The sequence below is a fragment of the Ixodes scapularis genome, unplaced genomic scaffold, assembly GCF_016920785.2.
Source record: "Ixodes scapularis isolate PalLabHiFi unplaced genomic scaffold, ASM1692078v2 PGA_scaffold3__209_contigs__length_174095766, whole genome shotgun sequence".
Classification (NCBI taxonomy): Eukaryota; Metazoa; Arthropoda; class Arachnida; order Ixodida; family Ixodidae; genus Ixodes; species Ixodes scapularis.
In genome coordinates, this window is record NW_024609868.1 from 34,867,908 (window position 1) to 34,894,018 (window position 26,111).

The following is a 26,111-nucleotide window of genomic DNA, read 5'->3' on the forward strand; positions in this document are numbered from 1 at the left end:
ACCCTCGGGGAAATGCGACACACGTCCCGCTTTGGGAAACGCTAACGCTCACCCCTGCACTTTTCTGTTTTGGTTTTTTTCTTTTGGCTTCCTCTATTCTTTGGCTGCCCCTTTTTGGCTTTGTTACGGGGTCAGTGTTATCGCTTCCCAAAGGGAGACGCGTGTGGCGTTTCCCAAGGTTTGCGCCAACGCATTCCCTAAGGATACACCAATGGATCTTCCTGTAATTCCTTCCGGCGAAGCACGCTCGCCGAGCCCGCTTCGCCCCAGCCCCTGTCCTACGCAGTGTCGCGTCGGCTTGCCGCTTATTGCACCGCATTTCGGCCAACCGAGCTAGGCGTTGCTTCCGCTCCTCCGTCTCATTCGCCTGCCTTGAACGCGTAGCAGCGGCACCCGCTGCCCGACGCTGATTCCGCTGTTCACCGGTTTCCCGCGCGCGCATTGGCTTCCGCCTCGTGACGTCACCTCCCTCTCGCCCTTGTTTTTCACTACTCTCCGTCTTTCTACGCGGCGCGCTTCCCTTTCCACTGTATTGTCCGGGGACGGACGGCGTCAGCTTTACCCTGTAATGTGGGTACTAATGCTTACGCATTAATTATATCTATCTATATATATATACAGAGCAAAACATCGGGGAATACAGATACACCTACTCAACTCTCCGACGTCACGCCACCACGGTGGCGCTGCTCTCACATGGTTTCTGCGCACGCGCATTGGGGCAAACTCGGGCTTGTCTGTAAACAGCGTGCTGGTCTACAGCATGTTGGAAGGAGTAGACGACTAAACACTTGATTCTCTATTGTAAAACGCTCCATTCTGCGGTTGCCGAAGGCGAGACAAATTGAGTAATGACGTTGGGGTTTAAGAACAGCGGGGGCCAAAAAATAGACTAGAAGGTGTAGCTTACCAAGCAGCAATTATCTGACCGGTGGCATAAGTCGAGGGAAGGATACATATTGTTCTTTTTTTTTCCTCTTGATGCATTGGGGTGAAGGCGCGGCGCACCCGGTTGCGAAGAATAGTTTTGGTCACATTGATCACAATTTTGAAAGTATTACTAATAAAGGATTTAATTTTAATTTTTTGTAGTTTAGGTAGAGGTTAAATAAATAAATAATAATATAAAAATCACTTTCTGTAAGCAAGCGAAGCCGCAGCCCGATTAAGAGGATTCAGCAATTTGCATCCACCCATCCATTTACAACAATTACTAGGTGGCGCAAGCCACCACTTGGTTCGAAATGTACAGTCGTTCTCATTCATCCATCCATTACCAATAGATGCGTGCAATACAGAAAATCATCTGCCACAGTAACTAACTCAAAGTTAAACGCAATAAATTACGCGTGAACAATCGAAAGAAGCCATCCCCTGCCTGGAGAGCGAATCGGGTTGAAAGAGACGTTAAGGATACGTTTATACTCCAAGGTAACGTCGACGGGCGCGGCGTAGCGCAGCGCACACTGATACTGATTGGTCGCAGATATAGAGTTCCTGGTCGCTGGCCAATGAAAGGCGCGCGTTCTGCGTTACGCTGTGTTCACTGCGCTCAACGCCGGACTATAAACAGTCCCTTAACTCGTAAATTCGTCTCGAATTGCGACATTCGATTTGTCGTAGGTATCATTCGAAGCCTATTTTAATACATAAGCATTTCATGAATAAAGAACAGCAAAGCACATAAAAGATCTCGTGGTAAAAACGCTAACCGAGATGACAAAAAAAAAGAAGAAACAAAATCACAGGCATCAAAAAAAAGAAAAAAAAAAGACTTCATTCAAACTTTTAATGCGAGCAGCTAAAGTTTAGCGAACTCCACATACAACGACCGCCGTTCGAAGCGTACTATCCACCGTACAACCTTACATTGGACCGCAACGGAGGCTACGAGTCATCCCTGCCAGACGACCGCTGTGAGTGTATCACGTGACAACGCTCCCCGCGCATCGCTGCGAAGGTCACGTGACACTCATACGACTTCGGATTGACTTGAGATGGCTCGTAGCATCTTTTTCGGTCCAACGAATTGACTGTACGCACTGGTTTCGCTCGAAGCGTTTTCGTTCAGTCCGGATATACATTGTAAAAAAAGAAAACAAAAAAACCGCAGACTGGAGAACGGGGGAGTTGTTGGTTTCTCGATAACGGACTCCTCTTTCCGTACGCCGAGTGACAAATGGAAGCGCGTCGCTTCGCATTTCGGAGAGCGTCCATAATCAACCCGGCGGGGTTGCTCCCGACTCCTCAGCGTAGCCTAAACGATCCATAAATGGGGTACTTCGAGCGAGGTGCATCCATCTAAGGACGAGACTGCTAATCTGAGCCCGACACACGTGTGCCGACTCGGCCAACCCCTTATGCGGATGTGATCCTGTTGAGCAGTCGGTCTTTTTACCTGTCTATAGTCGGTGACAGATTAAGAGGAAAAAGTAAAACTCATCCCACCTCTTTCCACTTCAGCAGAGCGGGCGCTGGAGAGGAGGTTGCCTCCTCTCCCGCGTTCGCTCTGCTAAAGTTGAAAGACGTGAAGGGATTTTCCCCTGTACTTTTAAACTTTCACCAACTATAGTTGTCCGCCTTTGCGCCTGTCTGAATGTGCCTGTCTGGAGCCAGTCTGTTCTCAGTCTGTCAGTATCCGTGTGTTTGTCTGTGTCTGTTCGCGCGCGTTGCCATAGATGTAGTTTATCTGGGAGCTAATAGCGGTAGGAGTGTTCGTTTGCAGATTGCTACGTCTGCCTATCTGTTTCCCTGAATGCCTGCTTGTTTGCCCGTCTTTGATTGTGTGAATCTGATTCGGCGTGCCTGGCAGTCTGTTGTCTGTCTAACTGTCTGTAGCTGTGTTCGAGTGTGCGTATATAGATACGCAGCGTTACCATATATGTGCTATGCCTGGGAGTTCATAAAGGTACGCGTATGTTGGTCTGTTGGTGTGTTGCTTCCGTGTGTCTGCCTGCCTGCCTATTTGTCTACTTTTGTATTTGTGTGGATGTGTTTCCGTGTGCCGGTCTACCTGCTTAATTGTCCGTCTCTGCGCTTGTGTACATGTAATTCTGTGTGTCAGTCTGTTCTCTGTCTGCCTGCATACATGTTTTATGTGTATGTGTGTCTGTGCTTTCGTGTGCTAGCTGCCACATATGTAGTGTATCTGGAAGCTTATAACAGTTCGTGTGCATCTGTCCGTTTGTACGTTGCTTCTGCTTGACTGTCCGTGTGGCCCGACTATTTATCTTTGTCTGTGTAGATGTGCTTCTGTGCGTCTACCAACCTGCTGTCTGTCTATCCTTCTTTATACGTGCTTGTGTGAGCGTTCTGTGCCTCTATTCGCGCGCGTTGCCATTGATGTAGTAGATCTGGGAGCTTATGAGGATACGTATGTGTCTCGTCTTATTTTATGTTGCTTCCGTCTGTCCGTTTCTATACAGGCCATTTGTCCATGTCTGTGTTTGTGTGGATGCGCCTCTGTAGGTATGTCATCCCGTTGTCTGTGTAAATGTCTGCATCCGCGTTTGCGCGATAATGTGCGTGTGTATGTCTGTTCGCGCGCGATGCCATATATGCCACACATATATCTGGGAGCTTAAAACGGTACGCGTGCATCTCTCTGTTTGTATTCTGCTCCTGTCTCTCTCCCTGCCCATTGTTTGTCTTCGTATTTATGTGAATGTAATTCTGTATGGTTTGTCAGCCAGTTGTCTGTCTATCTCTCTGTGTCTGTGATTGTGTGAGGTTGTGTCTGTGAATACCTACTCACGCGCGTTGCCATGCACGTGGTGTACCTATAGGAGCTTATAGTTGTACGTGTCATGCCTGTTTATATGTATATGCGACTGCAAATTAATGAGTGAATTCCCTCAGAACCATATTGGTGTCTGTGCACCTGTGTGTGTATGTGTGTGAATTTTTGGCTTTCCGTGGGCTTTTGTGGTTCGTTTGTTCGGTTTCTGGTTCGCTTTTGTTTATGTTCGTGCGTGAGAGTGCAAGCACCCGCGAGTTAGTTTCCATCGAGTGTTTCCATGAAAGTTCCTTTCTATCTGTGCCACTATCAAAAACGAGCTATAACAATACAGTATACGCTCAACGTTTTCTCATTGGTACTTTTTCGAAGTGCCGTGCGTCGTTTTCGCTCAGACAACTCCGCACGTCTGAGCAAAAGCAAAATAAACAAAATAGCTCGACCAATCCGCTTTCGTCGCCACTTTTTGTCACGAGGAAATCTAGGCAGAACCAGCGTAAGAACACTCAGAGTTCCATTCGCGCAAGTAATATAAGGCCCGTGCCGCGCTTCGTGCATACGAATAAAGACGCTAAGTACGTCACGCCAACCCGCACCTCCAAAGAAAAGAAAAAAAAAAAAAAGCTCCTAGTACTAAGAAATGTTCCAAAACCGTCTCAAACATAGCCTCATTGTGTCCGCCCCCCTAACAAACCCTCCGGCAAGCTCGCGTGTTTCAACCCCATGTCGCCATTCCGCGGGACGAGTTGGCGTGCTCGTGCCGCGCGTTCTCTTTTCTCTGTCTTTTTTTCTTTTCTTTGTGGTTCGCTTTTGTCGTGGTCGTGGTCTTTGTCGCCATCAACGTCATGCCCTCTTTTGTTCCGGCTCCTCTATTGTTGCCGGGACAAATCGTCGACGAACGAATGGCGGACCCTGCTGTCTGCTTGCAGCGAAAGACACGGACGTTTCTTCTTTTTCCAACCACGGCATTCGCGTCGTCTTTCCACTCCGCTTTTCCACATCATTGCGCTCCCCCTTTTGTCTAGCTGTCCAAAGTTCGTCTTTTCCCATCCGCCTTTTGTTGTTGCAGTTGCCTCGGTCTGTTTGCTCAGTCGGTTTCTTAGGGGTTTTGTTTTGTTTTTTTCTCCGACGATTCCGGCATGCTTGTCGCGGTCAGTACGAATTGAACTCTCCGTTCGCCGCTGTCGGTATGTGGTTTCGCTATAGCTGTGTGAACGCACGTACAGTTGGTCGTTCGGCTAAAACGCTCTCGATCGACCTTTAGCTTTTCTGTTTTCATTTTTCCTGTACAGACGCGGCGCTGTTCACCTCGACCTACAGCTTTTCTTGGCGGATTTCTTGTCTGCTACACGAACATTCGTTCTTGTTTTTTTGTTTTGTTTGGCAGCTTAAAACTCCGTATTGACGTAGCCTTGTCTCGAGGGACGAAGAGAAGCTGGAATAGGTTTTAAAAAATTCAGGCGAAAATAAGTCCCCACGGCTTGATGTTACAAAGTCTCCTTCGTGGACTCGATCATTTGACTTCGGGTGGAAGACGAAGCGAAGAGAGCGCCGTCGTAGCAATCGGGGATCCTAGAAGATGTCGACATCGGCGTATTTCGTTTTATCGAGTTTTTTTTCGTCTTTATTTTCTTTTACTGTTGCTTTTGTTCATAGACCGAGCCCGCGTTCTCCGGCCCTTGGAGATTACAAAGTTTGCCCAGAGCAAACGTTCGAACTATTTGTTCCGCACCAAAATAAAAGCATTCCGCAACTCCCTGACGTGATGGGACACGCACGGCAAAGCTGTTGACCTTGCTTGATTGATATGTACGAATGTGAAATGTCCATTTCTCTAGTTCGCATCGGTGCAGTGGGTGAAGCTCGCGGAAAAACGCTGGCGTCTTCAGGGGAGGGGGACACCACCCTACTGCACTGGTGTAAAGCAGAAAAGCGGTCATTCAGGCGCCTACCAGCCAAGTTGTAACAGATTTTACGGATATAACGAGGCAGATATCAGAAGAAAAAAATGTTATCAAGGCAACTATACCAGCTAGGGTGCCTCAGCGTTGTGTGTGTGTTTTTTTTTCACATTTTGTTTTCTTTTTGAGGTTGTGTCAGTTTCTGTAGTACCCAATAACGGCACCACGCGACAACTAAAAAAAAAAAAAGGTTGCTAAGAAACAGCGTGAGTCCCACTGGTAAAAAAAAGAAAGAAAAAAAAGAAAGAGGCATCCAGCCATAAACTGGCTTTTTGTCAGGACCCCAACACAGACGCATGAACATTAGGCAACCCTATAGAATTAAACTCCTCCCTTTTCTATAAGATAGGTTTTACAGTTTCACTGTTAGGGTTATGATTATAATACAATTAAATGCAAAGGTGCAAGCGAGCTGGACAACAATGACGAAAATAATCCCTGGAGAAGGGGAACAAGAGGGACAAAGGACAAACACAAATTTGTGTTTGTCCTTTGTCCCTCTTGTTCCCCTTCTCCAGGGATTATTTTCGTCACTGTTAGGGTGACGCTTTGTAGAAACACATACCTCATTATCAGTAATAAAAGAAGGACTCGCAGGCTGTTCACTGCACTTGATATTACAAGCTTCCTGACTTGTATCAATAAATATTCTCTTGTTATTACGAGAGAGAAAAAGAAAGCGGCTTTTAGCGATAGTTACAGCCACTGACAGCTTAAGAATCACAGGGCGTGGCTTAAGATATTAAAGTTTCTGGCTGTGTGATTGGTTCTCCAGATTGGCTGCGGGGCAATAGTGAGATGCCCGGGCGGCACTAGCCACGCCCCTGCTTTTCCTGAGTTGTCAGGTGCCATGGGGACTATAACGGCAGAGAAGAGTCCTCACCTCGAGCAAGTGGGACTTGGCGTCTCCGAGCTTGTCGACGAACCTGTGTTTGGGTTTTAGCTTGTAAAGGTGGAACTCCGCCTGGAGCACCTGTTCTTTGGCCGAATCGCTGGGCGTCACGTTGAAGAAGAACCGGAGCTGGCTCTCTGAAACGAGAAGGACCATTACGATCGTTATGAATTAAGACTGAAAGTTGGCTTAGTTGGTTCTAATTCATACAAAGGTTCTACGCAAATTAAAAAAAAGCATAAAAAATGGGGGCTCTAATCTACGCTGTGAAGGTGGTTAGTCAGCGAAGCTGTGGTGTCACCTGCAACGATTGCCTACTGCACTATACGAAATGCTGCACGCCACTGCCGCTGGTCGTATTGCCGTTTCTTTTCCCTTTTGCCGCTCCTAGTGTTCAGGCTGCTCGTCGGCAGTCCTAACTATGCGTGGCCTATTCATCGCGGTGCTGCAGCAACAATGAAATCAGTTGCTACACTCCGTTTCCTCTTACATTTAAGCGCAGCGGATGTTACGAGCCCATCAGAGGCCGTGTGAGTGTCACGTGACCTTAGAGAGAGGGCACAGCGACGCGCGGAAAGCGTATCACTTCACGGGCCACGTCCACAGAACGGGATTGGCTAAGATATCTCGTAGCATCCGCTGCGTCCTGACGTAAGGTAAAAGGGGGTAGAGGCGGGTCTTTTTATATATGAAAAGCTAGTGACGTCACCCCCCACGTCGCAAGCTGCCGTCGCCGCGGCAGCTTTTTGCACTTCACACGAGGGCTTCAAATGACGTCAACCCCTTTCGAAGCAGCTGCAAACCTAATCTTTACCTGAACGTCTGGGAGGGTGTTCCTATTGGTCACACGCACCTTATCATCCATCATGTGGTTTTGATGCTTGTTTTGTGGTTTTCTTTATTTGAAACGGATACTGAGCTGCAAGCTGTATGCTTGATTTCAAAGGAGATATGCTGTTTTGCCTTCAATTGTTCGCCGGGAGTTTTTTGCTTACAACGACGGCACGAAAATTTCCTTGGTTGGTAGAGGTATACAGCTTCGCCGCAATAAACAGACAAAAAGAGAGGCAACACGGGACAAGACGTTGAACTGTATTGCCTTGTGAAAAGCAACACGGGACAAAGCATACGCCTTATCCTGTGTTGCCTCTCACTTTTTGCCCCTTTTCATGCATAAAACATTAGTATGAAAAATATGACAGCAATATATTAGTATACCGTGTAATGGAAAAATTGAGGAAAAGGAAGGAATAATATAATCCTATAAGAGAGACAGATCCCGACCATCATAGCTGAATATAGTTTTGCCGTCCCACGGGCAAAATCGGCTGACATCACAAACACGACAAACGGACAACTACAACGTAATTAAAAACTGGTGGAGAACGAATAGCGCACGCAAATTACTTAAAGCATTGGTCTTGCGTTAGGTTATGTCAGAGAGAGGCAGAAGCTCGTGTAGTTATTTATTATATTACGAAAGGTAACTCACTCTCGAAAACTAGACTTCCCCAAGCGCGGTCCATTTTTCAGGGAACAGGTTAACATCAACTTCGTTAAAACCTAATTTTCCTTATATATATTAAAAAAAAAGAAAGAAAGGAGCGAACCAAAGATTATCTAATTTGCGCGTTTTGGGAAACGGAATCTGCAATCTGATGTTTTACAACGGAGGTTACTGCTCCCGCGGCAACTGAGAAGACGAGTAATGCAACGCTTGTGGTACAATCTAGGACGTCTGCGTGTAGTCATAGGGGAGGGGGGGGGGGGGGGGGAAATAAGCTAAATCGAGCTTTTTTTTTAAGTTTTTTTATCTTACGCGGTACACGTAAACAACGCCCACCGCCCTTTTCTTGACCGAATGTAGACTTCATGGGGAGGACCATCTTTCAGGATACCACACTGCTCTAATCGCAAAAATTAAATACTATTAGAGTTGCATTTAGTACGCGTATTCGTCTGTTTGTCGCGAAGATCGAGCCTTCTCTGCCTGTGGCGATATGCACACGCTCATTACTACGACGCACGAAGTACGTTTGTCCGCGAGGCCGCGGTGTAAAGCCGCGAAGCCCATGCGTGTTAAGCCAACTTCTCCATAAAGTGCACTGCCACGAAACTCCACGTGGAACAAGTTCTCACTATGGAAGCTAACAAATCGCACCTCGGAAGAACACCCGGAACTCTGATGGAGCATCTAACCCTAAGAAAAGGCACGTTAAGACAGCATCCTGGAGATTCCGGAAGGAAGTTTACTTGACGCGTGAGAAGCTCGGCACCCAGCGCGCGGTTTCTACCTTGAATAACAGTGCGGCACTTCTGTAGTCGAAACACAACAGAAGGCAGCAAGCGCTTACTGGAGGCGGACCTTCTCTTGCACATTTTATGTAGCAAGCTGCGAAGACCCACGCTTGCTTAGGAAGTAACGCCGAGTAAAAGAAGAAAAAAAAATTTCTTTTAATATGTTATGGGCTGCTATGTTGGGACTCGAGCGGCATATACTTGCATTGTTTCAATTTCTTATTTCACAACACGAAGAATAATAGGGAGGTAGTTTTCACCCTGAACATGAGATGATGAATGTCTGCTTCTAGATAAAAAAAAAAAAAAAAAAAAAAGATACCGTCGAGCGTTTGACATTAAAGCTGCCACCAGCAAACAAAAGCGACAGCAGGATGTCTTTCCCGCCGAAACGCGGTGTTTGCAGGTGAAGCCGACCTTGAGTCGCCGCAGAGCGCTCACGTGGGAGAGATCCCCGACTCCGCCGATATTGGGGCTTTCAATCAGGGACTCGTGGGGAGGGGGTGGGACGTCCTTTCTCGCACGCTCCAGAACAGGAGCCTTGAAATTGCCTATCGATCGACGCAGCACGCACGCACGCACGCGTCTTTTCCCACGTGTGTACGCGACACACTACGCGAGGAGAGACTCACCTATCTCACCCCTCCCTCTCAAAAACCTTCTCCCCCCTTATTTTTTTTTAACCAGCATGTGGGGAATTCCTTCCGTCTTCCAACTCCACTTGATCCCGTTGTGCATTTGAAACGCGCCCTTCTACCTTTAAACAAACAGCCAACTATAGGAAAGAACAACAAAATAACTAAGAACAGACTACCAAAGCCCCCCCCCCCCCCTTCCCCCCCAAATCCTGTCGTAAATTACGAAGACACACTCTCTCTCTCTTATGTTTCTCTCAGCCGTCCCGTAATTTTTGCAGTTTTAGTTTTGAGATTAGTTTCTGCCGTCGGACTTATACAATAAGAATACAACATAAAAGAGGGAGAGAAAGGAAATATATAGTAGGTGGGGGAGAGGGGAGGATTCGCGAAAGAGCGTTGTAACGCGTGTTTCCAATTTGCATATCGACTCGGTTCTGTAATTACGTTTTTGTGCGCGTCTATGGAGTGCGGAGTGTAAGGGGGGCGGGCGGAAGGGTCAGGCACCGGGGTGGGATTAGAGTGGGAAATCGTTTTCGTTCGCGTATCGCGCGAGGAAAGCTTTGTCGATGGAACGGAGCTGCGTCGTCGGGGCATCGGCTGGTGAAGAACAGAGAAGATGTCGACGGAGACTTCGAGCGCATACTCGGACCTGAAAAAAAAAAAAAAAAAACCGCAGCCATTCGCGCCTGGGAATACTATTATAGTCTTTCTCGAGCGATTCGCGTCGGTGTGTGTACGCGTAATGGTAGCAGCGTCGTCCGATTGCCACCGAGACAAACACTATAGTCGTTGAAAACTTGAGAAACCCGTGGAGTGGCTCATTATCTGACGCTTCTTGTTTCGTGATTCGATCTTCGGCGTTCGTATGCTCGGGAACTCGTCACGGCCTGCGTTCCTCAAGTTCTCGGTGACTATAGTTCTGACAATTTCGGCGGAATGCCGTATCTTAGTTGCTTCGAAGTCGCAGAACTCCTATATAAGACGGCCGTTTTCGCGAGAAAGTCGGTATATAAGTCGCGCGTCTTTGTACGGTCGGCGCGGCGAAACTGCACCGGCAAAACCGCATTGTGAGTGTACCGTGAGAGCAATTTAGTATGCGAAGGTGGGAGCCAGTTCCGTCTTTGTCTTAAATTCCAATACGGCTTACTGCTTGCACATTTAAGGTATACACTTTAGAGGAAAAAAAGTGCATATAAGTCGCACCATTGTATAAGACGCACCGACGGAAATTTAAAGGAGAAAAACGGCGACTTATACACGAAGGATACGGTAAATAGGATCACATTTGGGGAAAAGCAGGGTGACGAGTCACCAGAAATACCAAGCGTTAAAAAAAAGTTTTATCTTGCTTTTTAATTAAAAAACAACAACAACAACAAATGTTCCTAAGAATGATGGATTTCACTTGTTCGCCAGCGTTTGTGGCTTATCGCTCTGTTGCCACGTATGACTAACTGATCGGTTCGCTGACTTCCAGATTAATTTAGTAGAGGCAGCATGCGTCGCCCGCGCAGACGCGGTACCAGAAGCGACGAACTTACCTTTATATCCCTAGTTTTTTTGTTGTTTTTTTTTAAGTTTGTACTACTAATTACAATAATTCAAAATAATTAAGCAGGCTGCATTCAATTAAGTATCGCGCGAAAACAAAAACACGCTGATTCATATTTGTGACGACACGCCAAGATGGTGGTGCTTTCAGGGAATAGCTCGAGAATGCGCAGATAGTTCGTCGTTCAGGAAACGAGTTACCGCGCATGTCGAGTACTGTGAGAAAATTTATTTGGTTAGAAACAATGAGCTGATGAATGTAAAGAGGTTCAAATAGAGAAATACGCAACTACAAAAAACGAGCCCAAGACACACACACACAGCACTACAATCGAGGACAACTTTAGGAGGCAATGGAGTCAAAGTTACGGGCCCCCGTGCGCTCGCGCACCTAACTTATGCCCGCGCGCACGTCACTAACTCCTGAACAGTTGAAGAAAGGTGACCCCCGGCATCGAAAGCAAAGGGGAAACGCGCGAACGTCTACAATTGTTGGCGCGCGTAACAACACAAACTACGAAAAGAACAATAACACAAACTGCTCACTCCACCACACTTTTTTAGCCATTTTTTTTTTTCTTTTTCAAAGCTTGCTACTTTGTGGCTTCTGGTCCCTGTCGCTCCGCTCTTGCTTCCTTGCCCTTAGGAAGGTTCACGGCCTGAAGCTTCTCGGGTGAGAAACCGAGCACAGTCCTGCGGGGAAATCTCCCTCCCCAAAGGCAACGCCATGTCCGGGCGGTCTCTCTTTCGCGAATTTATTTGGGGAGGCCGTTGATTCCCGCTCTTCGGCAGTCAACTCAGATCTCGGGAAGGACTTTGGGGACCTCGGGGACCCGTATGCCCTAAAAGCGCGCCAAACGTGCGAGATAACAAAAGAAAAAAAGAAAAAGGAACGAGAGGAAAGCGCCATTTCTTTCGCACAGAGCTAGCTGGTTCTGCTGCTTCTGCTGCTGCTGCTGCTGCTGTTGTTGTTGGATTGCCTTTTACGCCCCCTGGCAGCAGCGCCGAGTCAGCTAGCCGGACTTCCTAATTCTCAGGGGTCGCTTAGGTTCCTCTTCACTCCCGTCCGCAACCCGTGCCGTCTACTGTGCGCACCGGCTATTGGAAACGGACGGATAGATGGATGGATACGACTGGATTCTTGAAACTGGCTTGCGGCTTGCCCGCCCTAGGCAGTGTGTCACCGAGCGGCGCTCCGAAGATTCCGAGAATGTGGTCCCTTCATGTTTTGAAAGTAGCGCAAGGTGCGTCGATGCACAAGGCACGTGCAACGTGCAGCCCTCGGGAAAATCATGGCGGCACATCGCAGCACTGAGCTAGATTTCAGACACCATGTTCCTCCCAGAAGTGGCGCGCGTCACGTGTCTCGAGCATTTCCACAACAATGAAAGGCGCCACTTTTCCCGAAATAGAGGCACTTTACCCCAGCAAAGCCCACAAAACGCTAAAGTATGGTATCGAGGCAACGACTATTTAATTTGTGACTGAGAAGTCGCCTCATCATTGAGAACACCGAAATATGAGGGCGGCGAGTCGGAAAGTGACTTCAGCAAATCCGGAAATCACGTGAATTTCTCTTTCTTTCAGCCACACCACGTTCAAGTTTTTTTAGAGCGCAGCTCTTAGGGGCCCGTTTCCAGCCTGAGCGGCGTCGGCGTCGGCGTCGCCGTCGGCGTAACCGGGGGGGGGGGGGGTCACGTGACCCCCCCCCCCCCGAGGTCACACGACCCCCCAAGGTCACGTGACCCCCCCCCCCGAGGTCACGTGACCCCCCCCTCCCCCGGATCACGTGACCCCCCGGGGTCACTGACTACCCGCAGGTGACGTGACCCCCCTCAGTACCCTTCCCTACTCCTCCTCAAGAGCTGCGCTCCAATTCGGCGTTACAGGGATTTGTAAACGGCTTTCACTTTTTCGATGTGTGTCTGGTGTTTCGATGGTTACTAAATACGGTTCGTAGAGTCCGGTATCTTTTAATAAGATACGCCAGACATGGCTTAGAACTTCTAAAATATTAAGAGCTTTGCGTAATCATTCCACGTGACACCCAAGGGAAAAAAGAACGGGGACGACGGAGCAGCCAATTTTTGACGGGAGGTTTTCGCACAAGACAAAACGCCTACTTTCACATTAAAACATTTTCTCGTCTAATCAAACTCCTGCATACCGCGTTTTGGCTAAAAAAAAAAATAATAAGCTAGCCATGTTTAAAGGAGCGACGCAACAATTTTTGTACTTTGCGCAAATACCGCTCCAAACGGATCCATAACGCTAATGACCTATGAAACACGCGTTCGTTCTTTACCCCACGCAACGGAAGTCCCAGAAAAAAATTTAAGAAAAACGAGCAGCGTTCACCCCCTCAACTCGCAGCCAGAACAAGCGGCCACGTGATCTGAAGCCGATTATATGCCGCCAGTGTTGATCATAGCCACGCGCTGGGGTTGGCAAAGCGCAGGACACGCGCTGAGTTCCAGACATTGTTATGGCTCGGCTGTTGTCGTCGTTGCAGCGATTGGACACGGGTCACAACCCGAATGCTTTTCGAGCTAGCAATTGTCACGAGCCCAAGTCGAGTGCCCACGCAATGCTCGGGTCCAATCTATGAACCTCATTCAAATATCGTCACTTGGGTGTGCTGCGATCCCCGAGTTACGTCATCAAATTTTGCAAAGGAGAGATTGAATGAAAATGATCGCTTTTGTCCTTGAAATTACACCGCAACAAAAGAGTTTCTTAACCGATGGCGTTGCGTCTGAGTATCCTCGAGTCCCAGGTGTGCCAGTAAGTTCGTATAGAGAGAAAAACATTCCAATTGAATATCGTTGCACAGCTCCTTTAATGTGTTGTCTGAGGCCATTTAATTCGGTTCATGAAATCTCAACCGCAGAGAGGCGGACTCGGCTGGAAGCAGACAATGGCTTAGTCCTCAGGAAATGATTTGAGGCTGTCGAGACAATAGTTTTATTCGTATGCGTGTCACATTCGTATGAAGAGTTTTGCATAGCCTTCGTTTTTTCTTTACTTACTTCCCGAAATGCTGTATATATCACACATTTGCGTAGTGATTTATGCTAAAAATGTCGATGTAGGTGGCAAACTAATCACCAACTGTCGCTTCTGCATTCCGCTACCGACAAGCAGAATTAATGCAAACATTTGCGTGAAAGCGTCCGAAAATCCTTTCCAAGGGGTTTCTTGTAAAACAGTTCTCTTCTTGGACAGCGACGTACCTGTTCCTCAGTTTGCTTTTTCCTCTCGCTTCGCTCTACTGTCTGAGCGTGTATTTATCTAAAGTCTCCCGCTTTCAATAGTTCCTGTTGTGCTGCCCGTTTTCTTCCCCGTCTAAGGGATCGAACACTGGCTTTTTTAACCAATTTGCCTACGTACATCTCCTTGGGGTGACCCCCTCTTTTTTCCGCCATGACAGGAATTAGTAACGTGCTTTCGCTACTTCTTTAAGCAAGTAACGATCCTTGCAGTTTGGCTGTGCACCGCGAAGGTCGTACGCAGCGCCGATTCTGCCATTTCGTGATCCTACATTTAGCAAGAAAGCTAGAAAGATAAACAAATCACGCTTCATCTGCCTGAGTTGGAACGTGCTTCTATGTAAACATACACGAGCTTTATCTTGGTAAGTCTGCAAAATTGTAAAAGAAGAGGCACGCCACGTCGGTGTAGCGACATGTCAACCAGGGTTGCCGGAGGTGAGGAAAAAAAGGGGGCTCTAAATCGTATCGTTCTATCTTCCTCGGAAGAGTTCGCCAAACGTCGGAGAGGTGGCGCACTTTGAAGGTCTTTCCTTATTAGAAACTTTCAAGTCGAAGACTCGAAGCCATTACTAACTCCTATCAACCACGAAGTATTGTCGACATCTTCTATAATTTCCATGCCAGTGTCACGCATTGCTGCGAACGAGTATAGGCAGTTAATCGAGACACTCTTTCGTCATCCATAGTTGCGTAATTTAGAAAAAGAGACTGAAAGAGTTTATATTTCCAGGCATTCAACCAAAGACTATGTAAGAGCGGAATATTGTTGGCCACCAAGATCTTTATTCACTAAGCTGAAACGCATATTTGAAACGAAAAACCGAAAAGAAAACAGTCACAATGGTCAACTTCCAGTCAACCCATGCTACGAACTAACGCGCTATATTTACAGGCAAGTTCACGTTTAGCCTGCACCAGGTGTGGGCGCTGCGGGTTCCTAGAAACCACGTTCGCGTGAAGTTAATCATTTGCGCGCGCGCCGAGCCGATAGCAGCGCAGTGGCATTGAAGCGGCGTGACGTCAGAGACACGCGTCGGCCTATACAAATGACGTCACTATAACCGGTGTCCGGTGGCTCCTTCCATCGGAAGAAGCTAATCACTGTAATCAGCTGCCGGCAAAAGATGCGACCAGAACCGTATGGCGACCAGCTATCCGACGTGACTATCGGTGGAGTGTGTTGCATGAGGTCTTGCTTCGTCTCTCCATTCGCGTTTGTTTTTCTGGCGCGCGAATTTATTTCAGCTCTTCGCTCTTTGTTTTGTTGACCTTCGAGCTCTCTGTTTCATTTAAGATGTCTTTGTCTTTGCCTTCGGTGCGCTCTCTACTCTTTTTGTTGATGGGCAGATGTGTGTTCGTACTTCGCGAGACGGTTGTTAGCGCTGGAAATTTGTGCCCCCCCAGAGACACCAGAGCCGGTTTCGATTGTCTGGCTGGAACTGGGGCACCAATTTAGAGAAAGGTAGAACGGATGGATTGTCTCGAGGGACAGGAAAAGTCTACCTTACCGTTTCCAAAATGGTGCAAAAAAAAAAAAAAAAAAAAAGCTACGATAAAGAATTAAAAAAAAAAGAAGGAAGTTTTCGCTTGCAAGTTAGAAGTATTCCTACCCAGGGTCTTTAGCATAAAAAAAAGTTAAACTCCCAACGTTTAGAATGAACACATCTCTATGCTCAATGCCGGGTTAAGAAACCCAGGGCATGGCCTGTTATGTTCACGCTTCTAAGTAAAATTACGTATTTTCTATGTTTTCTTTTCTCTCAAACTCAAAAAGGTTTTTTATTTTTTTTCTGGGGGGGGGGGGGGGGGGGGGTGTACATAGTCAGTATTTTTCGTGTAAATTGGTTATAACCTCACCAATTTCCACCAAAAACACCTAATCTGCAGGAAAAATAGAGCCTGAAACACACACACACACATCCCCGATTTTGAAAAAAAAAAAAAAAAAAGAAATAAGAAACACCGAAAATACGGAACTCTAATTATTGGATAATGCCGTAATCTTATTAGCTGGATGTGATAATAGGACGTTCAGAGGAGGTCAGCGTCTATCTTGCCGACACCTGAAGTTTCAAGCCGATTTTAGCCCAGGAAGCATAAGCTTTGAATGCATCGATTGATTTACTGTTTATCTAACATAAACAGTAAATGAGATCCGCATATATCAAACTGAACTCACGAAGAAATACATTAACATATTCATTATCACAATGTAGATCACAATATGTCTCGGCCTATTTATCACGATCGTGCATCTGATAATACATGGTTCCATTTTGTCGTGAAGGATGCTGCAGTCCTTCCACCCAACAGTTGCTAAATCCAAATATGTAACATTTGCCTACATACAAAATGCTCCCCAAAAAAAGCAAAAAAGAAAAAGAACTTTTTTTCTTTTTTAGACGTATTTACGCATTGTTGAAAGCTTCAACACCACTCAGTTGCGGCTCCAGTGGTTGCGATGCGTTGCAAAAAGGTTCAGAACCTAACGTTGTCTGATTTAAACATTTAAAAAAAATTTTCCCCAATTTACAATAAAAAAAGTCGTTTATTTTATTTTCCCGGTATTGTTTTTGCCACAGGGACCTTTCTTTCCATGCATCCATGGGCTCCCCCGGTTCTCCTACACTAAACAAATATCCTTCTGCCTTGGCGTTTTTATATAAACTGCTGGCAGTAGGAACAAAAACAAAAATACTTAAGGGTTAAACAAAAAGATTGAGCGCGATGCCGGCTGTCGAGTCCGTTCTTTTAATGGGATGTTTCGAGGGCATATTGTCTAATATAACTTGTCAGTACGTCTTGCATAATCACGCATAAGATGCCACACTTTAACGGTCGTTTCTTTTTTTTTTTTTCTTTTTATAGCGGAATGATTGGTGAACGGTAAAGCGGGGTCGTGTCGAGAGGATTAATCTTTATCGCTAGGGCGCACGTCCATGTCGATCCGTTGTCAGGGAGCAGCGGCTCGTTCGGTTAATCCGGGATTACAGCGTGGGGGATTATTACCTGCTGAGAAATCAACCGTATAGTAGTTTTTTTCCGAACGTGGAAAACTCCTAAAAATAAATTCTCGCATCGTACGTTTTTTTGTTTTCTTTTCGAAAAGTTGTGAAAGGATAGACGTAATTATCGCCAAAGATTACAAAATTCGCCATTAAAAAAATAGATATAATAATCGAAAAAGTATACATTTGTGTGTATGTATGTGTGTGTGTGTTGAAGAGTTGTCCTTTTTAATTGAAAGATTTGTTAAATTTGTTTAGGGAAAATTCAATCATTACATTCATCAACTTTACTAAAACAAAAAGCTGTAGGAAAATAGTGACTGAGAAAGCTGTACATACAAATACCAGCACTTTTTTTTTCTTTCTAAATCGAACAAAAGCAAATTTACAGCTTTTAATAAACAGAAGGGCATGTCAGCGGGTGAAGTTGTTTTTTCAGATATATAATAACCTCCTAAAAATAGATGGCTCAAAATACCTAAAGCCAAGAACATTTCACTCTCAGCGCTTACACCATTCGAAGATGCTAGCACGTACCTATTAATGCTAGAATAAATGCATTCAAACAGTCTTTTTTTGTGCGTACAATTGAATTATGGAATAAACTTCCAAGTGAAATAGTAAATCTTGATTCTTTTTCAATTTTTTCAAATGCCTTAGATGCGGTTTTTGAGTGTTAAAATGTTCTACTTGCTGTGTTTTTGAATTGTATAAGGAGACGATGTTTTGTATTAAGTGATATTGCTTTGTTAGAAGTTAAGCTATTGTTATGGTTGTGTGCGCTAGAAGAAGAGTGTGTGCACACAAGTATTGTTGTTTTAATTAGTATCAGAGACAAATGTGCCAATATTTCTGTATCATCCACTCCTGATTTGGCCCTAAAAGGGCTGGCAGTATTGATAAATAAAAAAAAAAAAAATGGGTACAGAGAAATTAAAGTATACGGGCTGCATTGGGACGCTGGGCCTAGTGGTGACTCCTGCGAAATCGACACCATGCACCTAGCGGCTGAAACAAAAAGTTGTAGCGGCACGTTCGCTCGCCAGCTTTATCGAGCGATTCAGATATTCACACCGTAGTCTAAACCCCGAGACAAGGAGAAATAAAATAAAGCGCTTGGCGGTCTAAAGACGAAACCGTAAAGGTAAGTTCAAAAACACGCGATGAAAATCCCCCATACAAAGCGTCGTGCCCCGTGTCCCGCGCAACGGAGAGGCCTCGGCTACTATCTGATAAAACAGATTTGCTCACGTTGGCCTTTCGTCATCAGCAAACGGATTCTTAATAGGGGCACAGATCGCGACATGCATCGAATGTAATCACGGCTAAATGCGGGGCTTTTTCAACGGCGTTGTCGGCGTCGTCTATTTCTCGGCGCCAACCGTGATCGCGCGAGCCGAAAACAAAGATTAGGAATCACAATTAGCAACTTTCAGCGACACGGTGGTACCGTGGTGCGAGAATCGCGTTCCCTAGCTCCTGGATGATCGGCTTCAAAATGAAAGTGGTTGCTTACACCCTCCTGAACTGGAAGTAGGAGCTAAGACACTTATAGCAGTCGTATTTTATGAATTTAAGATAAACTTACGCGTCGCAAACCACTTGGACACGGTTCTGCTTTGATAGCAACTAGCGCGCCTTCTCTAGGCCGCGATTGTTGCAAATGACTGCATACGCTTCTAAAAACCCGTGGACCTATCCACAAAAGCCCTGTACTAAATGCTGCAGAGCGACGCCAGTGTCCGGCGGGCGCTGACTTGTCAGTAACAAATGGAAATAATAGGAACCATTCGCGGCATCTTAGGAAATCTCCCATTTCTGAAAATGCCATCGTCAGCAGTCACCGAGAGCCAGACAACGGCTTTTGTATCATGTATGGGCAGTGCGACAGCGGCTTTCGGGCTGCCGTGTCCTGTCACTCTTAGCTTATTGCCCAGCAGAGCGCTTATTAAAATATATCGTCACCGCTTATATATCAGATATTTGTTTAATATCGGGCGCCCTTACGAGACGCCGGCAACAAAAAACAAAAGACCCGGCAAACAACGCCGTTCCTACCGTAACCTAATAATCTGGTTCGGCTTCGCCGCCAATCATCCACGCCGTCTCTCGTTTCCGCCGAAGGGGGTAGGCTTGGCCGCGCAACGACAAAATATTACAGGGAAGCCAAACACCGCGGCGTGAAGACGCGTTCGCTCGCGAGCACGTTATTGTGGTGGGCATACGGTGCGGTCTAATTACGGCCATCGTAGCTGAAGCAATCTATCCGTATAGCAAGGTGCGTCCAATGAGTCGCATACATGATGAATCGATAGGGCAGAACACGCTCAAATTGCGCGCAGCTGCCAAACCAGTAAAGGCTAGTGGCAAGCGGAACCGACGAAAATTGCGAAACTCGACGATGCGCCCGACTGACGTCGGTCCCGTCCATAGAATTAATATAATAATCTAGAGGAAAAGGTTCCGCGCATTTTGGCCTCTTCGGAACGGCGGGGCATCGGTGGTCCCAGCGGGTGCATGGTCCAGATGGGCCCATAACGCTGGCGACGCCTTAATATGCACAAAGAAGCAGCAAAGCATCACTCACTATAGTATAAGTCTGCACCGTGCTGTTTTCTAGATCACTTTGCAGAAAAACGCCGGAATCGGACATTATGTAAAAACCGATGAAGTTGACAAGAACTCGAACAACTTCGACTCATCGCGCGAGAAGAATAACGCGCCTAATTTATCGTTTGCTTCCTTTCCCCGCTTTTCAGTCGCTCTCCTCCTCGTTCTTTCGCTCGGGGTCACCGGTGTCAGCCGCTACGATTTGTCACGTTCTGCTCCCGCCTTTAGCTCCTGTCCATCCGAGTAATTTCGGACCAGTCGGTTGATCTCGCACACACAGATGATGGCTAGAGGGATGCATAAAGCTTAACCCCTTAAATTGGACGGCGGGTTGCGCCGCATAGTAACTCTATTTTTAATATCAGCGATTAATGTCTACCTAACACAAAATAGTAAGGTTAAGCCTTTTAATACCCCTGTTACACGGGCACACTTAACCGCGGTTAACTCAGCTTCAACTGCGGTTACGTGGCAGCACAGATGCCGCACTATACCCTCGGACAGCTATTTCAAAAGAAGTGAAGAGAGCGCGTGCACTGCTTTGATGGCTGCTCAAAATGCTCAAGCGCACGTTCGCCCATTGCTCTGACTGCATCGCCGCAGAATGTTGTCGGCAAGTATTGTGCGCTAATTGTGGTTTAGCGTAACTGCAGTTAAGTGTGCCCGTGTAACTAGGATATTAGAGTAATACCGCTAAAAATTGTAATTACGGGAAGGCTCATTAGCGGATTCTTAGAGGGGCACTGACAGGGTATTCATGCTCGGCAAGGTTTTTATTTGTACATAACATTTGAGAGCCCAACTACACAGAAAACAATACGCAGCTCGAAATTCGTCTTCTTCCCACGCGAAAACCAGCGATCGAGAACTGGCCAGTTTGAGTCGCGCTCACTCTCTTCTCCGTGGTCACGTGCCGTGTTCTCTAATTTAGATACGAACACCAAATATAATCGAAGTCGTGGGTCACCGAAGGCATAGACACGATATTAAAAACAGAGAAAAAATATAATACTTATTTTTTGTGGCTTCTAAAAGCTGCAAATACGTTGAATGAAAAAAAAAAAAAAAAAAGAAGTTGCACAGCCACCTGACTTTCGCCAAACGCTCTCCTCCTCTATATTGCTTCTTCTTCCCCAGTCCAGTTTCAGTTTCGGTTTCGAGCAGTTGCGTTTTCTTACTTTATTAAAATATACGTGACGCTGTAGCAAAATATTGAGTGGGTAGTCTTCTGACACCATAGTAAATTGCCTGGCAAAAAACTAATAATAAAAAAAGATTTTGGGGGTGTCAGTGTCCCTTTAAGGTATGCGTTAGCATGACCCTTGGAAACGCCACACATGTCGCACTTTGGGAAAAGCTAACGCTGGCCCCTTCACTTTTTTTTCTTTTGGGTTTTTTTGCTTCCTTTATATTTTGTTTCCTCTTTTTGGCCTCGTTATGATGCCAATTTTAGTGTTTCCCGAAGTGGGACGTGTGTGGCGTTTCACCAGGGTCATGCTCAGCGGATTCCCTACGAATCCATCAATGGATCTTCCTGTTATTTTTTTTCATCCCTTTTCTGCACTCTGCCTGTCAGGGTATGTCGACGTTCTTAGATAAGGTTAACCATCACTCGTAAAAAAAAAAACACATTCATACCACTCATGAAAGGAACTGCATCCATATCACTCGTGCAGGGAACCTCATCATCGTTTTGACTACGAGCACACATCACAGTCCACGCACCGCTACTACAGAAACCCAGAGCGAAGAACAACCGGCGACGGCAGAGCGGAAACTGAGCATTCTACCACGCCGCGGCGCAACTCCTCCTAGATAACAAGGCCATAGAGGTGAATGAGATGGCGTCATCAGAGAAGGCCAAAGCTGGGCACAAATTGGACACGATGATTGCTTCAACGTTCGGCTCAAACGTGACTCGAAGCCGAGCGCTGACGTAGCACTCGTTTCCAATATCTGTCCAGCGTTGGCCTTTTCTGATTATCTCATTTAGCACTTCGGCTTTGTTATCTAGGAGGTGTTACGCGGCGCCTCTTCCTCTCTGGCTTCGCGCCAGCTGTGTGCGTGACTTCGCCGAAAACGAAAGGGCTCATTTTGACAAAGACCCGGCGGTGTCTGTCAGTTCGTCAGCGCCGAGGAGAGAGGGGGAGGCTGACCCGTGCTGACGTGAACGCTTCGAACCAATGGAAGCGTCGCACGCGTCACCCTCTCCCCTCCTCCACCCTCTTTCCGCGCTGCTGACAAACAAGAGACATCGCCGGGTTCTTGTCAAAACGAGAGCTCTAACGCTCACCCGTTAATAATATGGCTGACGGAAATGTCTCTTCACAATCGGGTGCAAGTATGTACTTTTTGCCGCACTGATCGAGAAGAAAAGAAGACAATATTTATTCTTCTTTGAACTTCTGCCACCAGTGAGATAACTACGGACTACTGGTGACACAGAAGAATAAAGTTCCTAGATAAGAGATTTCTACAAGTAGCGACATTCTTTGAAGCGCCGACTGCGTGACGATGCAGGTTTCAGGAAGTGAAATGGCGGCGCACAGCAGAAGACTGAACTGAACGACGCCATTTTGTTGCAGCGGATTGTTTTTTGTCATTTGTATTTTGTCGCTACTTTTAAAAAGGAGTATCAAGGCTCTTTAAAGAAGAACAAAGCGCTGGACGTCTTGATTTACCCAAGTACCGCCATTGTATGTTCGTGCCGCGGGCGCTCCCATACACCTTTTTCACAAGTGCGCAGCCACCTTGAATATCGTCACTTCTGGTATGCGGTAAAACATCGTTTTGATCTTTCCACGCCGCTGGAGGGTGTTTACCGAAAACGTGTGATTGTCACACATTCTTGTTGTGCCTCACCTATATATTCTCGCATATTCAAGGCCGAAATGTTTCATTATTTTTTCGTCCCGCATACCAGGTACGGAACCCACGTGACTAAGATCGTCAGGAAACAGAAAACGTTATATGAAGTAGTCACTGGCTGCCATATAGCTGTGTGCGCGACTGTTGAGCGCGTGCTGACGGCGAGCTTCCCCAGTTCTTTTGCAACATGCATTCCGCACCATTAAGATTACCGGTCTTAGGAGGCTAATAATGTGAGCTTATTCACAGCATGCGCTCTAAACCAACGCTCTAAACATCGCCCTCAAATATGGCATCCAGTGAAATTGAATACTATGCCGGCGACGCGTCGCCATTTTTGGCTCATGGCGTATCTCACATCCAGACGCGCACGCTCCTATTGGTCTGCTGTGGCTGTCGGTGACGCGCCGCCGTTTGCGAGCACGCTCCTATTGGTCTACTGTAGATAACGGCACCGCACCGCCGCGACAAACTAGATTGGCGGAGACGCTCCGCAATTTATGGCTCAATGGCGTCCCAGCTTGCACCAGCTTGGCGGTACTCGTTTATAAAATATATCCAGCGCTTTATAGAAAAAGCAACAGCAGTGCCGCGTAGTGGACTTTTGCTGCTCCGACTGAGGGCGCCATGTTTTAATCTTTCCCGAGCGTATAGGCCGATACTTATACACTGCGTACGTATATGGCCATACGTACACATCTCTCCCGAGCATATAGGTCCATATAGGTACTGCGATACACAGCTCAACAGAATCCGATATGGATGCTCTTACGGATTTCACTCGAAGAGGGTAGCGACAAAGGCCAAGTTTTATTGCCTAAATTAGTGCCACGGATCAGAGCCGTATATGTGGAGAGTTCGGCCATTCGTTGGGAAGTATAGGAGACAAATGAGGAGGCGCCACTGGCCGAAAGCAGGCTGGGCGTGTTCCAGGGCATCTTCAGAAATTCAAATGTTACCAACCAGAAGCTGGAAATAATACCGTGGCGGCGGTCGCGAGAAACAAACCTGATTAATGCATCAGAGCAACTTTTGGTGACTGAAAATATGGTACACGTGATGTTTCAATCACGCTCATCCAAAACGATGGTGGAAGAGTGCAACAAGCGGAACGATCGACATAATCCGTACGCCAAGCGCCGAGGGCCGGGAATCTGCCGTCCGAGCGTTCACATTCTGTCCGAGCAAAACAGAGTTGAGCGGCGCATTCGTTTCTTACATCTTTCTGCATGATCATGATCGAAACATCACGTGCACCCTATTTTCAACCACAAAGAGTTACTACACTTCATTCTTACGTGCTTATTAAAACCCTATACGAACATATTATACCTTTGATCAGAACTGTTTCTCGCCACCACCGCTAGAGTATTCTTTTCGGCTTCTGGTTGGTCAAGAGGGCATGCCAAGCCCTCTTTCCAAGTCTGGTGCACGCCCTGGCTCTGCCCGCGCCTCCCATTGACCAAACTCTCTGCCACGGATAGACATGCTCCACCCAACTATCAGTTGTGGTACCATCCTTTCAACTGTAAAAATGAGGAGAAAAAAAAAAAAAAGAAGAAGAAAACGGCGATCGCTTGTTTCTGTTAGCAGTGACGCGATCTCTGAAGTACGCCCGGACACCATACGGAGGAAGTTTCCAGGTGCTGTCGCCAAACTATTATTTGCTGGTGTCATTACGTAAAATGCCTCTCAGAATTCTTTTTTTTTTTTTTTTTTTCTACAGCGGAGCTGTTAAGGGCTAGTTTCCCCAGGGTCGTGTCCCCCGCAAAGAAATGAAGACGCCTAACTCTGGACACCTACCGCCATCTATGAGCGACGGCGGCAAGCCCCGTATCTGGATGCCGCCGTCGCTCACAGATGGCGGCAGCCTTTCCACTCTGGCTTGCCGACTTGCGGCCGGCCATTACTTTTTATTGTACAGCTCCGCTGGTCTTCCTTCTTCACCAGAGTGAAAAGGCTGAAAGTTTTTTTTTCTTTTTTTCTAGAGTTGAAGAAACACGAATGGCAAACACGCAAGCTTCGACGATTCACCCAATCGTGGCTGCACAAACCCAACTAGCCGATCGCTCCCGTATGCGAGAAGAAACTGAAGGAGAGAAGTAAACGAGAGCGCACGGTAACGTCAGAACGCCGAGCTCTGATTGGGACAATTAGTGAGTATATACGCAAAGCTAGATGTCTTTATCTCCACTGCAGTCGCCGAATGCGTCAGAACGCGGAACGCCGGCGTCCGGCCGTTCGCGTTCAAACGCGTTCTTCGGTATCTTTGCGTCTACCCACCGACCGAGCGCTCTTGTCTACCCCCTCTGCTTCACTTTCACCCCTCGTACAAACCAACTCGGAAACGAAAAAGAAGGGCACACCTGTATCCTTTTCCCCGAGCCGCCGAGAGAAAAACAAAAGAGCGCGGGCACGCTTATATAAGCGAGCGGCACGCTCCACCGAGCTTCTCGGGCCCAAACCCGGCTCGCTGAAGGCGCATTTACGGCCGCTCACGGCTCTATACGTACGCCGCCGCTTCACCCGTCGACGTGTTATACTGTCACACACGTGTCCCACGCTTTTTACGTCGTCCGATCACGGCCACGACGAAACACTGAGGATCAATAGGGACCGGAGGCCACGGGGGGAGCTGTCCTGTTTTGTCGCCCCCGCGCGAGAAGGATGGGATGGCGTATGAAAGGAAAGTAAGAAAGACTATTGCGAAAGGGAAAATGAAACCCGGGGGCGTCTTCCTGTTCCCCTTCCTCCCCTTTTTTGTGTTTTCTTTTTGGGCGCCGTTTTCTGTCCCGATCCTCCCGCCATTATGAAGGTGGCTGCATGGAGCAGGTGTAGCCGACGTGCGGTGGTCGGTCGTGTGACGCGCCGACGGGCAACGATCACAACGTGCGCTGAACGTCGTGGCGGAGCTTTCGCTCGGCGCGGCATGATCCCTTCCACCGAGTTCCACCCTAAGGGCAGTTTTCTCCTTTCGAGTTGTTGCTATAACATCTGTATGGTAACTGGAGCGGTGTTTTTTTTTTTTTTTTCTTGTTTTTCCTTGCGGTCGCCTCTCCGGGAAACGAACTCTAATTAAGTCTCTCTATATATATTTTTTTTTTCTTTTTGCCTTGCTTTCTGTGTTGCGGTAAAGTTGCGTAATGACTGTTCCATCTTTCTCTCAGATACTTTGTGCGTTTCTTTCTTAATTGTTTCACTTTTTGAACAAATCATTCTAAATTTTGAGATTTTAGTGATATATTTTTAATGAAAGAAACATTTAGGTGGACTACAC

General features: G+C 46.9%; 1 protein-coding gene across 1 annotated transcript in view; it reads right to left on the reverse strand.

The window, feature by feature from the left end:
• The window catches only part of LOC8030744 (bone morphogenetic protein 7), a 200,256-nt gene that overhangs the window by 51,725 nt on the left and 122,420 nt on the right, over positions 1 to 26,111 (reverse strand). Inside the window, 1 exon segment of the mRNA XM_042292372.1 lies at positions 6,581 to 6,726. Coding sequence (XP_042148306.1) covers positions 6,581 to 6,726 — 146 coding nt within the window.